We start from the raw sequence: 14,633 nt of genomic DNA on the forward strand, positions 1-14,633 counted from the left end.
AAATTAATGCCAAATATTCCTTAAACAAACATGATGTATTTGGTTAGGAATACAAGGCTTAATAATATAGTCTGTGCCCTTAGAGCGTAGTGGTGGGTATAGAGTAAAGGAACAAATAGTGTGGCAGGCAAATGCCTTGTTAAGCATAATGCCAACATGTTGGAGCATCAGAGGATGGCACCTAACACCATGGAAGGCTGACCTGTGCTGAGTCTAGCTGACGAAGGAATCCACAGGCAAAGGAGAACAAAGTATCATGGCAGAAACGAGATCACATCTGTGATCCTGATAAAATACTCCCTTCATTTGCTTGTGAGTATTTTCTCCTGTGTAACTACCCATCCTTAAGTAACGGTGGCTATATACACCAGTATTAACTTGCCTTGTCAATGGATTAATACTGAATTTAGCACTTTTAATCAATTGGGACTATACAGAAATTTCAGTTTCACCTAAAGAAGAAATTAAATTGGTAGACCGTTGTGAAAAGAGAATACATGATAATTGAATTATTCACTAGCAGCTGCGCTAGTGAAATGAGTAAGGACTTTTATGTGAAACACCTGGGTTTGAATCCTGGTGCAGCTGCTTTGCAACTCTATGACCGGGGCAAATTACAACTTCTTTAAACCTTGGTTTTCTCATCCGCAAAATGCCAATACTCACTCCTAGGGACACTGAGGATTTGAAAAAATTCGGTATGGTTCCTGACTAGTGATTTGTGCCCAATAAGATAACTATTATTACAAATGGTTTCCGTGTAAAAGCCTTGGGGCAAGAGTGAAAGGTAAAACTAATTATCCACTACTCGCTAATAAGCAAACTGCTTGAAGGCTTGAAAAGGTTAGCCTTGGACTTTTGTATTTTACTTACGGTAGTTCGAGTAGGGGAAAAAAGTAAAAATATGCCCAGATTTTGTATTATACGTGACATAATATATATGGATATATATCGAGGTAAGTTCAGAGTAATGAACTGTTTTCCAAACACCATTTTGCCCCTGCTTACAAATATAGGGAAAGCTGGGATTATTGGGTAGCGTGGTGGCAGAACCAAACACATGAACGATGCGCGTTGAAGGTTTTGTATACGGGTTATAGGTTTATTTGAGCTAGGCTGCTTTACCGAATTTCAAACACCTTCATCTTCTGGGGTGGGTGCCGAGAGGAAGCTAGCAAGTTCTCGGGAAAAAGAGAGGTGCTCACTGATCAGCTCTGTGAAGCTATCAAAGGAGGGTCCAGGATCCACCTATTCTTTACGTGTAAAAAGAATAAAAGAATATCCGTACATCCCTCATTCCAGTTTGAAAAGCAGGATTCAATCTCCTCTTTCCACCAACCAACATGACGGTTTTTCAAACCGAAGGACATCGCTTTGCCGCTCGGCCACCAGCCGGTCCCTCCGAGGCCCTTGCCAGAGAATGAATCAGCTCTCCCGAGCCGCCCGGGTAACCCCAGAACTAGAATCGCTCTCGCAGTACCCTCGGCAGCGGTCGGGCCACGTGACGAGGGCGCGCCACCTTACGCCTCCCCGGGGCGCGGAGGGTCACGTGGGCGCACGGCTCCGCCCCGTCGCCCAGTCCGCGGCGTGGAGGGGCTGGCGTTCGCCCCGGAAGTGGCTGTCTTCAGCTGACAGCTGCTTGTAAGGTGGCGGCGGCCGGCTCGGAGCAAGATGGCGCTGCGGCCAGGAGCGGGAGCTGGCGGCGGTGGGGCCGCGGGAGCCGGGGCTGGGGCCGCCGGGGGAGGCAGGTGAGTGTCAAGAGCCGGGCTGGGCCCCAGGGCAGGCCCCGCGGGGGCGAGGGTTGTGTGGCGGTTATGGCGGTTTTCGCCCGCTTCGACCCTTTTCCTTTGGTACTGGGTTACAGGAGAAGGGGGTCCTCTGGGGACCTAGGCCGAGGGGGTGGGGGAAACCCGGCGCCCGACTCCTGTCTCCCAGGCTCAGGGGCACTGGTGCTGGGGCCGAGCAGCAAGAGAGAGCGTCCCAGTGCGGGGAGGAGAGAAGGAAGAGGAGCAGGAGGAGAGGGTCCGCTTGGCTGGGCTGGCACCCGGCCGGGGCTGGGGAAAGCGACCTCTCGCTTCTAGCCCGAGCGACCAGACTTCCCTTTCCCAGGGCTTTCCGGGCTTGACCAGGGTTAGGGTAGTGAAGGCTCTGAAAAATCTGGCCACAAAACTGAACAGCCGTTTGCAAGGTGTGTTTGTTTGTGTGTGTGTGTACTATTTGTCTTCCCCCGTTTAGAATGTCCTGTCCTTTTTATCACCTCAGCAACACAAAAGAAACAGCGGGAAAAGCTAAAGACCTTTGAATTAATAAAGCTCTTGTAGACGTAACTCTTAAGACTGGTCACCTTATTAAAATCAATTGTTAAACAACAGTTACGCAGTTATTAGAACAAAGCTTCCAGACTTTACTTAGTCCTTAAATGAATCTGTCCTCTGTCAAATAAAAATTGCTGTTGTTCTCGTATCCAGAATGATAAAGAAGAACGTCTGCAACTTGTCAAGTTCATCATTTAAGGAAATCCTTTAGTCGGGAAAGTTTTCACCCCACTCCTGTAATGACCTAGTCTGAGTTTGTTTTGTTAACCAACACATAGTACATACATACACATTTGAAGATAAAATTAGCCTTTTATCTTAAGCATCCGAAATTATTTTTGGAAAGCAAAGTGATGGTGTTTCCATAGGCAGTGTTTTAATTTTGGAGTCAGGAACACTAAGAAGTGTAAAGTCTTTAAAGTTACCACCTCCTGCAAGTGCTTATATATATACGCTAGGAAAAAAGGGCTGTGGTTGTTGAATGAACCACCTGTGTGCAGCCCCATTTCCCATTTCCTTGACACATCTTCTACTTTAGATTTAAAACTTTTGTTTTCTAATCTACTCTAATTAGAGTCTTTCATGAATACTTGATATAAGTCAATTTCTGGCTGCAGAAGACAAATATGTAATCTCTTTTCTCTATGCGATGACAGTTTCTAAAATGTTCTTGAATGGCATTAATTTGATCAAGTATATGATTAGTTATGGCACTAAGTTCTGAAAAAATATAAATTTGGTATTTTAGGCCTGTGGATTTTCTTTCGGTGGTTTGATTTGGGTTCTGTTTTTTGTGCGTGGGGAGGACCTCATGTGCAGAAAGTTGAGTGGATCATTCCCCTTAGTTTATAGTGTTTTAATGTCACCATTTAATGTACATTCATTTTTTTAAAAATAAGTGTGGCCTGAATTGTGATAGAAGTTAGAATGATTGATTTTAAAATTTCTTTCATCTGTAAAAGTTGGTTGGAGTAACATCGAATTCTCAAATTCTAGAGGATAGAGACACCTGGGTGGTTCAGTAGGTTGGTAGCTGTCTTGGGCTTCGGTCATGATCCTGGGGTCCTGGGATCCAGTCCCGCATTGGGCTACCCTCTCTGCAGGAGCCTGCTTCTCCCTCTGCCTGCCGCTCCCCCTGCTTGTGTGCTCACTCGCTTGTGCTTTGACAAATAAGTAAAATCTTTAAAAAATAAATAAATAAAACTCTAGAGGATATATGGGAGAGAAAAGTGGTTTAAATGTTCCTTTCCTTGCAAAATGTATGGTAAATGTTACATATATTGGAAACTTTCTGCGGCCGAAAAGCTGTATACTCAATATGGAAAGAATATTACAGTTTTTAGAGTGCAGTGGTGAGGGTCAAGGTTATTTTATAAGGAAGTTAACATTATGATAGCCTGGGTATATTTTAAGGGAAGAGAAAGAAAGCCAGGCAACCTTTCTCAGTGTTTAATGGGGAAAATCCAGGAACTATAAGGTACCATATTTCTTAGATACTGTTTCTGTTCTAAGAGACTAAACAAAAAGCAATGGCTTTTTCCAGTTTCATTAACATTAGCCTACTTTTGATTGATATCCTGGTTGGGCTACTTTCGAATAAATGATAGAGTTATATAAAGAACAAAATTTACCCAAGAGATGAGTATAATTTTTTTTTTTTTTTTGAGACAAGTACTGCAGAGAAGAAAGAATTGAAAGATCTTGATTAGTCTCTGTCCTTCCGGGATATTCTCATTTGTGAGCTTGTCTATGTTTTTTCTTCTCTTTTCTAAGCTCCTGAAGGACTTCCTCATCTTTGCATCTCCCACTGCTTCTAGTACATTGTAACATAGAAAACATTCTATAAATATTTGTAGCTTTAAGCTACATTGAAAGCAAAGGAGGTATTTCAGCTGGGTCTCATTTGGAGGAAGAGGAAGGGGTCAAGGGACTGTCGTAAGAAATGTGAAGGCCTACTGCACATTAAGGAACAGTAGGTAAGGCCAGATGGATCGTGGCACTAAGTGGGAGATGAGTTTTGTGAGCCTAAACTGAGAAAGTTGTGCTAAAACTGGAGGGGGCCTTGGATATAAAGTAAGGAAATTCAAGTTAAGGGGAAATCACTAAGTAGTTTTAATGCCAGGAGTGCCTTATCAAATGGTCCTTTAGGGGCGCCTGGGTGGCTCAGTGGGTTAAGCCTCTGCCTTCGGCTCAGGGCATGGTCTCAGGGTCCTGGGATTAAGCCCCTCATCAGACTCTCTGCCCAGCAGGGAGCCTACTCTTCCCCCCCCCCCCACGACCCGCCACGCCTACTTGTGATCTCTGTCTGTCAAATTAATAAATAAATAAATCTTAAAAAAAAAAAAAGACAAATGGTCCTTTAGGAAGACACACCTCACCTGTGCTCTATGAGCTGTATTAGGAGTTTGAGAGTCTGGAAGAGGGAGATGCTTTAAGAGATTTTGTTGGAGTCCATGCCTGCGAAGGGAAGGGTTAGCAAAGGTAACTGAAAGGGAAGAATGAGCCAGATAGACATGTGACAAGTAGACCTCCCGGTTCTGCTTTCATGCTCGCATATTGGTAATAAATAGTGGTTTTACCTTTGAAATTAAAGTATTGGTCGTCTTGCTGCCCAGTGTTTGGGTTTGGGTTTTTTTGTTTTTTGCCAGACTTTTGCTGTCTTATCAGTGTCTTAGCTGCTTGTTGATGTTAGTTGTCTAAACATTCCAGAGAATCATATGAATGGTGCATAGGTCACTAGTTTGGGTTGCTTACTGGAATAAATCATGTTTGTCAGTAATGTTCTTAATTTAGTTTTTATTGGTTTTCAAGGTAGCCTTTATACATCCTATACATTTATTCTTGTCTATTTGGTTATCTTAGTTGGGACCTTGGCAAGCTTGCAGTTCTGTGTCATTTGACAGAGGGGAAAATAGGACAGGGTAGTGAAGGGGTTTGCATAGAACTTTACACTTAACTTATGGCTGAACTGGAAAAAAGAAAATATAACTTGAGTTTCTAGTTTTTATTTAGCACTAAGCCATATTGGTAATTGTAATCTTTAAAACTATTTGAAGAAGTCTTGACAAGTTGATACATTGCGTGTGACTGGCTTTTTTAAAAAACTGATACTACCAAATTTCAACTTGCAGTTTAAACATCTTATCTAGGTAAAACGGCTTAGCTAATACATTTTGTGTGCAGTTCAGAAAAGCTGTTCATTATTGAAGCCTCTCTTTGGGCATGGGCCTGCTTGTCAGCAGTAGAATTGCTAACAGTTCAAATCCTCTACAGAGCTATAAATCACATATAACCAGATAGATATCCAACTAGAACTTTGTAAACCACCTTACACAGTTGTTTTTTTTTAATTAAAAATATTTCAGAGCTAAAAGACTCTAAAGTTTGGTTTTTAGCCTTTTTCCTGGGAAGGGGATGTTAGGCAATGGAAAAATGCAAGAGCATATACGTTTGGCATATAATTCCTGGATTTCACTAGATTCTTTAAAGATTATCTGAAACCCCCTTCAGATACTTGACTCTCAAATTGAGTCTTTCCCACTCAGACTTTTTCTTCCTTGAATTGTCCCATTTTCTTTCCCTCCGGGATCATAGAAAGAAGTCCCTCTTCCTTTTCAACGCAGATCCTTTTTGCTTCCTTCCTTTGTTAATCTCATTCCCTCAAAAACTTTGTTTTATCAATTACTAAGTATATCTTTTCTATCCTAAACCTTTCTCCCTACAGAGTCCAAGAGCTTCTCTTCCTCTTGACATTGTTTACTCAAAGATCAGCATTTTGGGAAACAGCTTTTTTTGTTAATCCTCATTCTGATCACCTTTTCTAAAGCATTAGATACTGGTAACTACTTACTTCTTTCTGAAATGTGGTCCTTTCTTAGTTATCACTCAATTATTACTAACTCCCTTGGTTTTCAGTGGCCATTCCTTACTCAGTTTGCATCCTAAGAATTCTCCAAGTTGCCTTTTGGTGTCTTTTCCCTATTTATGCAAATTTCCTTAGCTATTTCGTTCATAACCAGGGCATAATTTTATTTATTTATTTATTTATTTATTTTTTACCTTTGTTTAGAAGAACCTAGCTAGGGGCACCTGGGTGGCTCAGTCGGTTAAGTGTCTGCCTTTGGCTTTGGTCATCATCACAGGGATCCTGGGTTGAGCACCACATCGGGCTCCCTGCTCAGCGGGGAGCCTGCTTCTGTCTCTTCTTCTGCCTGCCATTCCTCCTGCTTGTGCTCTCTCTTACAAATAAATAAAATCTTTAAAAAAATAAAATCTTGGCTGGATTGATCTAAACCCTTCTCCTGAGCTTGAGTTACATTTTTGATTGCCTGCTAGATTGCTCCTCAAAGAGGCACTCACTCCTGCCTCCTTTCTCACCAAACCTACTCAACAGTTCCTTCTTTTAGGAAACAGTATCGCCATCCTTGCCATTGCTCAGGCTCCAAATTCTCAGCATCATCTTCAGCTCTGTCTGCTTCTTCTCTGCTTTTCTCCATCCTGGCAATTGCCAAGTCCTCTTGTTTCTTCCTTTCAAATAGCTTTCATTCGCCACTTCTTTTCTAATCCCACCACTCTGGTTATGGCCATTTTCCTCTTATTAAGTTTATTGTGGTATTTTAACTGATTCTTTTTGCTTCAAATCTTCTCTGCTTTACCCTGTTCCTTGAAAAACCTAAACCACATTTCTGATCATTTCACTTAGAAATGATCCCTACTTGGAACCTCTGACATCAGGGAAATGCAGATCAAATGACAGTGAGCTAATACTTCATACTCCTTAGCATAACTATTGTTTTAAAAAAACACAAAATAACAAGTGTTGGTGAATATGTGGAGAAATTGGAGCCCCATGCATTGCCAGTGAGAATGTAAAATGGTGCCACAGGTGTGGAAAACAGTTTGGCAGTTTCTCAGAAAATAAACACACAATTACTGTATAACCCAGCAATTCCACCCCTAGGGGTGTGTGTGTGTGTGTGTGTGTATATATATGTGTGTATCCCCAAAAGAATTGACGGGGGGGCTCAAACAGATACTTGTAAACCAATGTTCATAGCAGCATTATTCACAATAGCCAAAAGGTAGAAACAATCCAAGTATCCATCAACAGATGAGTGGATAAACAAAATGTGGTATGTACATACAATGGAGTATTTATTATTCAGCCATAAAAAGGAAAGAAGTGCTGACACCTGCTACAACTTGGATGAACCTTGAAAACGTGTTAAGTGAAATAAGCCATATACAGAAAGGACAGGTATGGGACGCCTGGGTGGCTCAGTTGGTTGGGCATCTGCCTTCAGCTCGGGTCGTGATCCCGGGGTCCTGGGATCGAGTCCCACATCGGGCTCCTTGCTCAGCCAGGAGCCTGCTTCTCCCTCTGCCTGCTCTGCCTGTTCTGCCTACAGCTCTCTGTGCTTCTGCTCTTTCTCTGACATATGAATAAATAAAATCTTTTAAAAAAAAAAAAAAAAGGACAGGCATATTGGGGCGCCTGGGTGGCTCAGTCATTAAGCGTCTGCCTTTGGCTCAGGTCATGATCCCAGGGTCCTGGGTTGGAGCCTCACATCTGGCTCCCTGCTCAGCCCGGGAACCTGCTTCTCCCTCTCCCACTCCCCCTGTTTGTGTTCTCTCTCTCACTGTCTCTCTCTCCCTCTCTATCCAATAAATAAGTAAAATCCTTAAAAAAAAAAAAAAAGAAAGAAAAGGACAAGTATCCTATGATTCTACTTAATCTGAGGTAGCTAGAAATAGGCAAATTCAAGACAAAAAGTAGTGACCACCAAGGGTTGGGGGAGGGAGTGATGGGGACTTATTCTTTAATGGGTATAGAGTCTTTATTAGGGATGATAAAAAAGTTTTGGAAATGGATAATGGTGATAGTTGTACAACATCGTGAGTGAACTTAATGCTACAAACTGTACACTTAAAAGTGGTTAAAGTGGTAAAATTTGGGGATGTATTTTTTACCACAGTTCATAATCTCTGCCTTCATATAGTATTCAAAGGAAAATAAAAGATCCTCCACAGCCTGCTTCTCTTATTCTATATCTTATATTCAACCTTAAATCATTTCTCTAGACACACAGCTCTGGCCTCCGCTTTTGCTCAAACTGCAGTGTGACTTTGAGGTTCAGCTTAAAAGATGCCTTCACAAAACTCCCTGAGCTATTACCTTCCTTCTGGAAGGAAAAAGATTAATTTGACTATCAAATTAATCTTTTTATTTTCATATCCATTAGTACTTTGGACTTCTCCCAGCACTTAGCATGTTCTCTCTGACATTAGAGTTAGTCGCCTGCAAGCATGTCCTCAACAAGACCGTAAGCTGATTCAATTCCTCCATGTAGGAGGTACTTAATAAATGTTCGCTGAATTGAATCTAATCTAGCCTACTCATGTTATGGATGCAGAAATTGGAATCTAGAGAAGCCACACAATGACAGGACTGGGACTAGTTTCAAGGTCTTCTGTTTTCTAGTTCAAAAATGTTCTCCCTGTGCAGGCATGTGTCTTACAGATGTTCATTCTGTGTTGATACTATCTACTGTAGAACAAATGGCAGGACCCTGTTTACATTTCTTTTGTTTATTTAAAAAATTACATGTTTTATTTGAAATCCTTGTACATATTAAAATCCTGATATTTTTCTTCTGTTTGCAGCTTCATGTTTCCTGTTGCAGGTGGAATGAGACCCCCTCAAGGTATGTGAAAGCTGAAGTAATAAACTTTGCACTGTCATGTTTCTGAACTTGGGAATAAAGTGGATAAAAAAGTCTTGTTGCTGCCAGATAGAGTAAAATTTTCCTACAGTTTTGGAAAAAAATATATATATATATTTGCTATTCTTAAAATTTCTCAAAAATTACCCCAAAATACAAAAAAAAAATCGCAAAAATTGTGTAATTCTAGATTGTTAGCTCCATAGGGCAGAAGCTTTGTCTGCCTTATGCTCGTTGGTATCTGTAGCTCCCAACATACTGATAGAAGATTATAGGGTTAAAAAAAAAAAAAAAGATTATAGGGTTTCTGTGGGTGTTTGTTGAATGACTAAATGAACCCCTTTAATTATTTTATATTACTGTGTTTTCTCTATATGAATTTGGTCTTGTGTTTGTAAGAAATCATATGTTCTGGTGCAGTATAAATTCTTTCTTTTTTTTTTTAAGATTTTATTTGTTTATTTGACAGAGAGAGATCACAAGTAGGCAGAGAGGCAGGCAGAGAGAGAGGAGGAAGCAGTCTCCCTGCTGAGCAGACAGCCCAATGTGGGGCTCGATCCCAGGACCCTCAGACCATGACCTGAGCCGAAGGCAGAGGCTTTAACCCACTGAGCTACCCAGGTGCCCCAGTATAAATTATTTCTTAAGTCTCAGTTTTATTCTTTTCAATTTTTTTACTGGGTATATCCCTTCTCTCTGTTTCAGACAAGGGCCTGCCAGTATCAGTTCTAGCCGTATCTTTAGGGCAACTGTAGTGAAGGGATACAATCTTGATTCATGCAGCTGTGCCACTGGGACACAGCACTGAAGAAAGAATATGTCTGCCTTTCTCTTCTTTCTGCTCACACCCTCTTCATTGTACCCCGGACACATACCAGTCTGCTTCTAACAACCGTCCCTTCTCACAAAGCCAGTGTTGATTGCTTATGGTAGAATTTCTGGAGAAACAGAGACTCCCAGGTCACCAATAGAGATGAAAGATAAAGAGTGGCTCAGTAGCAGGTGGTCAGTGGCTCATACTGACTTTGTCTCCATTTGGAATCAATGATGGAGGTTGAGTTTCAGGTAAATTTTTCCAAGGGTCAGTTGTATTATTTTCATTGTGCTGACATTTATGCATTATTTAAGCTCTCTGTAATTAGATGTGTCCCAGATTTAGAGCGAGTGGTTTGAGAGCTTTTGTTCTTTAGGAGGGTGTTACAGAGTTATTCATTATTGTGGCTCAAGATTTTGCATTTTTATAAAACTTTCAAGTAAAAATCTTCATATGGAGCAAGAAGAGAGCCCAAAAGCTTGCCTAATATTTTTTCTTCTGGAATTTGGAATTGCTCTTGAGATTTTTTTCTTTTTACAAAGTATGTTAGCGTGGACTTTATGATCATTAGAAGCCTTTAAATTATGCATGGATTAACTCTGAAAGCATATACAAGAAGCTGACAGCAAGAGTAGCCACAAGATCATGAGTAGTAGGTGAACAGGAGACAAGAGAGAGACGAGAGTTTTCACTGTGCATACTTTCATACCTTTAAATGTTGTACCAGATGCCTGAGTTACCCATTGGAAAATTAAATAAAACTAATCCAGATGAACAAAGCTTTAGGTGCAAAGGGGCAAGAGGGAAAACATGTAAGTTCCATGAGGGTAAGGACCTGGTTTTGTAGACCGCCATGTCCCTAGAATGGTACCTGATGAGGATTTGGCCCTCAAATCTTTGAATAAATGATTGAATGAATAGGTAAATGCTGCTTCTAATGTACTTGTAAATATGAATGTTCATGCTTATGAGATTAAACTGTGTTTAAATAACCTTTAAGGTTCCCAGAACTCACAAGGTAAATGCGGTATACTTTATCGGACTTTTAATTTTTTAAAATCAAAATTTGATTAAAAGCTCCTTGTAGTAGAACCAACATAAATGTAACAAAGTGCAAAATTAGATTGAAATTTGTATTCGGGCCATGTAAGGATTTTGTTTTGTTCACATTTGTATACCAACTCTCTAGAACTGTGCCTAAAATACACTATATTTTAGTATAGCATTCAGTTTAGCAATCAATATTATTTATTAAATTATATACTTTCCATCCTGATGGTTATTTTGTGGTAAATGTTATATTAACTGTTCATGTAAGGAAAGAGAAGAGGAATATCATTTCTTTAAGAATGTTAGGTGTTAAACAGCTTTCCAGATAGGAAACTGAGGCACGAAATTAAGCAAGTCCCAAAGGTACTAAGTGACATTTCTCATTGGCACCCACAATTCGTGCTATTAGTATATATGTTATTGTGTAGTTATATGCTGCTGCATAAAAAAACACCCCCAAACTTTAAAAATACAAATTTTATTATTTCACATTGTATCCATGAATCAGGTATTTGGGAATGGCTTCACTGGGTGGTTTTGGCTCCAGACCAAAGAGATTGCAGTGAAGATGTCAACCACGTCTGCAGGCATCTTAAAGTTTGTTAGGGCTGGGTGATCTCCAAGATGGCTCACTCATATAGATGACAAGTTTGTGCTGCCTTTTGGCAAGAGGTTTCAGTTCCATGCCACATGGATTCTTTATAGGACTGCTTGAGTATTCTTATGATGTGGCAGTAGCTTTCCCCAGAGCAAGTGATGGAAGAGAACAAGGAGGAAGCTGCAGTAGCTTTTAAGAACCAGCCTTGGGGAGTGCCTGGGTGGCTCAGAGGGTTAAACCTCTGCCTTCGGCTCCGGTCATGGTCTCAGGGTCCTGGGATTGAGCCCCTCATCAGGCTCTCTGCTCAGAGGGGAGCCCTTCTTCCCCCTCTCTCTCTGCCTGCCTCTCTGCCTACCTGTGATCTCTCTCTCTCTCTCTCTCCTCTCTCTCTCTCTGTCAAATAAATGAATAAAATCTTTAAAAAAAAGAAAAAAGAAACCAGCCTTGGAAGTTACACATGCTCATTTAACCATATCCTGTTGGTTGTACTGGTCAGCCCTATTCAGTATGGGAGGAATGACAAGGGAATGAGTACCAAAAGGCAGAAATTGCTGGGGTCCTTCTTGAAGGCCAAATACCACAATTAGGCCATCCTGTCCATTTTTTAAGTATGCACAAAAATGCTGTAAAAAGGTTATTATCTTCACTTTACAGATAAAGTTTTACAACTTGCCCAAGATTGCATAGCTAAGTAAGAGATAGAACTGGAATTTTTACTCAAGTCTGTCTCACGCCACAGCCTGTGCTTTTTCCACTAAACTGTGCTACCTCCCAAGCAACAAGTCCTTCATGTACTTACGGTTTTAAGAAAATTAACTTTAAGATAGATTAACTTTACTGGCACCTGGTGGCTCAGTTGGTTAAGCATCTGATTCTTGATTACAGCTCAGGTCGTGATCTCGGGCTCATTGGATCAAGCTCTGTGTTGGGCTTTTGCGCTGTGTGTGGAGCCCACTTGGGATTCTCTCTCTCCCTCTGCCTCTGCCAAGAGCGTGTGCATGTGCACACTCTTTCTCAAAAAAAAAAAAAAAAAAAAAAAGTTTTTAAGTAAAAAATAAATACGTTGACTTTAATGACACCTTTGTTTTTCAGCAGGACTGATGCCAATGCAGCAGCAAGGATTTCCTATGGTCTCTGTCATGCAGCCTAATATGCAAGGCATGATAGGAATGAATTATAGTTCTCAAATGTCCCAAGGACCAATTGCCATGCAGGTACTTGCCTCTTTAACCAATTGTTTACAAAGTTATTATTTGTTGTTATGTGTTACTTACTAACTACATGCTAGGAGCTTAATGTTATATTTGGAAATAAATGTCTGCATCTCAGGTGGCTTCCTTCAGAATAAAATAAAGATATGTTCATTGGAGTTGGGGGAAAAAACAAGATAAGTCATGTAAGGAAAATCTGGTGCCTACTTTATTTGATTACTGGCTTAGAAGAATTTTAGAATGACATCTTAGAAAGTTCAGGGACCTGATGCCATGAAGAAGCATTGTTAGAAATAACATTGTTCTCATGAAAAGGAGCAGTGTCATTGTTTGGAAGACTTAGAGCCTTCTTTATATTGAATTATGTAACCCCCATAATTTTTTAAAGAGGTGGTGTCTCCATTTTTCTGAGAAGGAATCTATAGGTTTGTGAAGATGCTCACAGAGCATTGGAAGCCAGGATTTGAACCTAAGTCTTGAGTAAGTCTGTTTTATACAAATTCTACATTGAATTCTCTCTCAATTGAATAGTTTAAAGCAGTGGAATGATACAATCAGATTTGTATTTCAGAAAGGTCATCCTGACTATGGACTAGAGAAGGATTGGAGGGAGAGAGGAGGGCAAAAGTAGATAGAAGGAAAATCATTAGAGGGCTGATGAGTGAGAGCAGGTGAGATGTAGACTGATTAAAGCAAATAATGTGGGGCGCCTGGGTGGCTCAGTGGGTTGAGCCTCTGCCTTCGGCTCGGGTCATGATCTCAGGGTCCTGGGATCGAGCCCCGCATCGGACTCTCTGCTCGGCGGGGAGCCTGCTTCTCCCCCTCTCTCTCTGCCTGACTCTCTGCCCTACTTGTGGTCTCTCTGTCAAATAAATAAATAAAATCTTTAAAAAAAAAAGCAAATAATGTTACATTTTAATTTTAGAATTGGTGAATGAAACTGATAATATCAGGATTTAGTAAGCACTAAGATAAGATGGGCTTCTTCCATTTTGGATCTCTCTTTGTAAATTATCTTCTCTAGCTATGATATCCATTTAAACCAAGTAGCCAAATAAACTGAATCTAGGAGTCAGGTCTTTGAATGGCTGAATCCAAAGTGTTACAGTATTTTTTTTTAACAAACATATTGGGGGTACCTTGGTGTCACAGTTGGTTAAGTGTCCAACTCGGTTTCTGCTCAGGTTGTGATCTCAAGAGTCATGGAATCAAGCCCTGTGTTGGGCTCCATGCTCAACATGGAGTGTGCTTAGGACTGTCTCTCCCCCTCTGCCCCTCCCCCCGGACTGACTCTTTAGAATAAATGAATAAATCCTTAAAATAAATGTGTTCCTTCACAAATAAGCCAGAACCAAAAAAGTTTGCATACTGTTAATAAATATTATAATGGCATATATTTTGTTTTTGCCAATTATTTAAAATTTTCTATGACTGTTTAATTATGTATACAGTATATTAGTACAGTAACACATTGTATTTGCAAAAATGTATATAATTTATAAATAAGTAATATTCAGCATTTATGATCAGAATTTAAGTTGAAGCTATTGTCGTGTTGAAGTCATATAAGCAAATAAAGCTTCTGTTCTCTATGTAAGGATTTGAGAGAACTTCCGGAATCATTCTTCATTCATCTCCAGTAAAAGAAATGGGACTAAATTGAGCTTTTGTAGGTTTTTAAATCCATGTTACTCAGCTTTTGCTAGGTTATGTTACATAAATAGCAATCCCAAAATCTCTGCCTTAAGAAAACAGTTTATTTTTCATTTGTGATGGGTGTCCTTTGTGGTTTGGCTGTGACTCCAATCCATGTGTTCTTTATCCTGAGACCCTGAGATCCTAGGATCCCAGACCCTTGACATAGGGAAAAGAGATGGCCAGACCCTGTTACAATGTTTAGAGCTTCCTCTCAGAAGTGGCATT

General features: G+C 40.5%; 1 protein-coding gene across 8 annotated transcripts in view; it reads left to right on the plus strand.

Moving 5' to 3' along the window:
• The first annotated feature begins 1,605 nt into the window (after positions 1-1,605).
• The window catches only part of SYNRG (synergin gamma), an 87,031-nt gene continuing 74,003 nt past the window's right edge, over positions 1,606-14,633 (plus strand). For 6 of the 8 annotated variants that reach the window (XM_080826228.1, XM_080826230.1, XM_080826232.1 and 3 more), the window contains exons 1-3: positions 1,617-1,748; positions 8,979-9,019; positions 12,592-12,713. In XM_080826228.1, coding sequence (XP_080682354.1) covers positions 1,672-1,748; positions 8,979-9,019; positions 12,592-12,713 — 240 coding nt within the window. In that variant the 5' untranslated portion in view covers positions 1,617-1,671. Of the gene's footprint in view, positions 1,749-8,978; positions 9,020-12,591; positions 12,714-14,633 lie in introns of all 8 variants that reach the window. The other 2 variants (XM_080826229.1, XM_080826235.1) reach the window with 1 other exon arrangement.

This window comes from Martes martes, assembly GCF_963455335.1.
Source record: "Martes martes genome assembly, chromosome: 16".
In the NCBI taxonomy this organism is placed as follows: Eukaryota; Metazoa; Chordata; class Mammalia; order Carnivora; family Mustelidae; genus Martes; species Martes martes.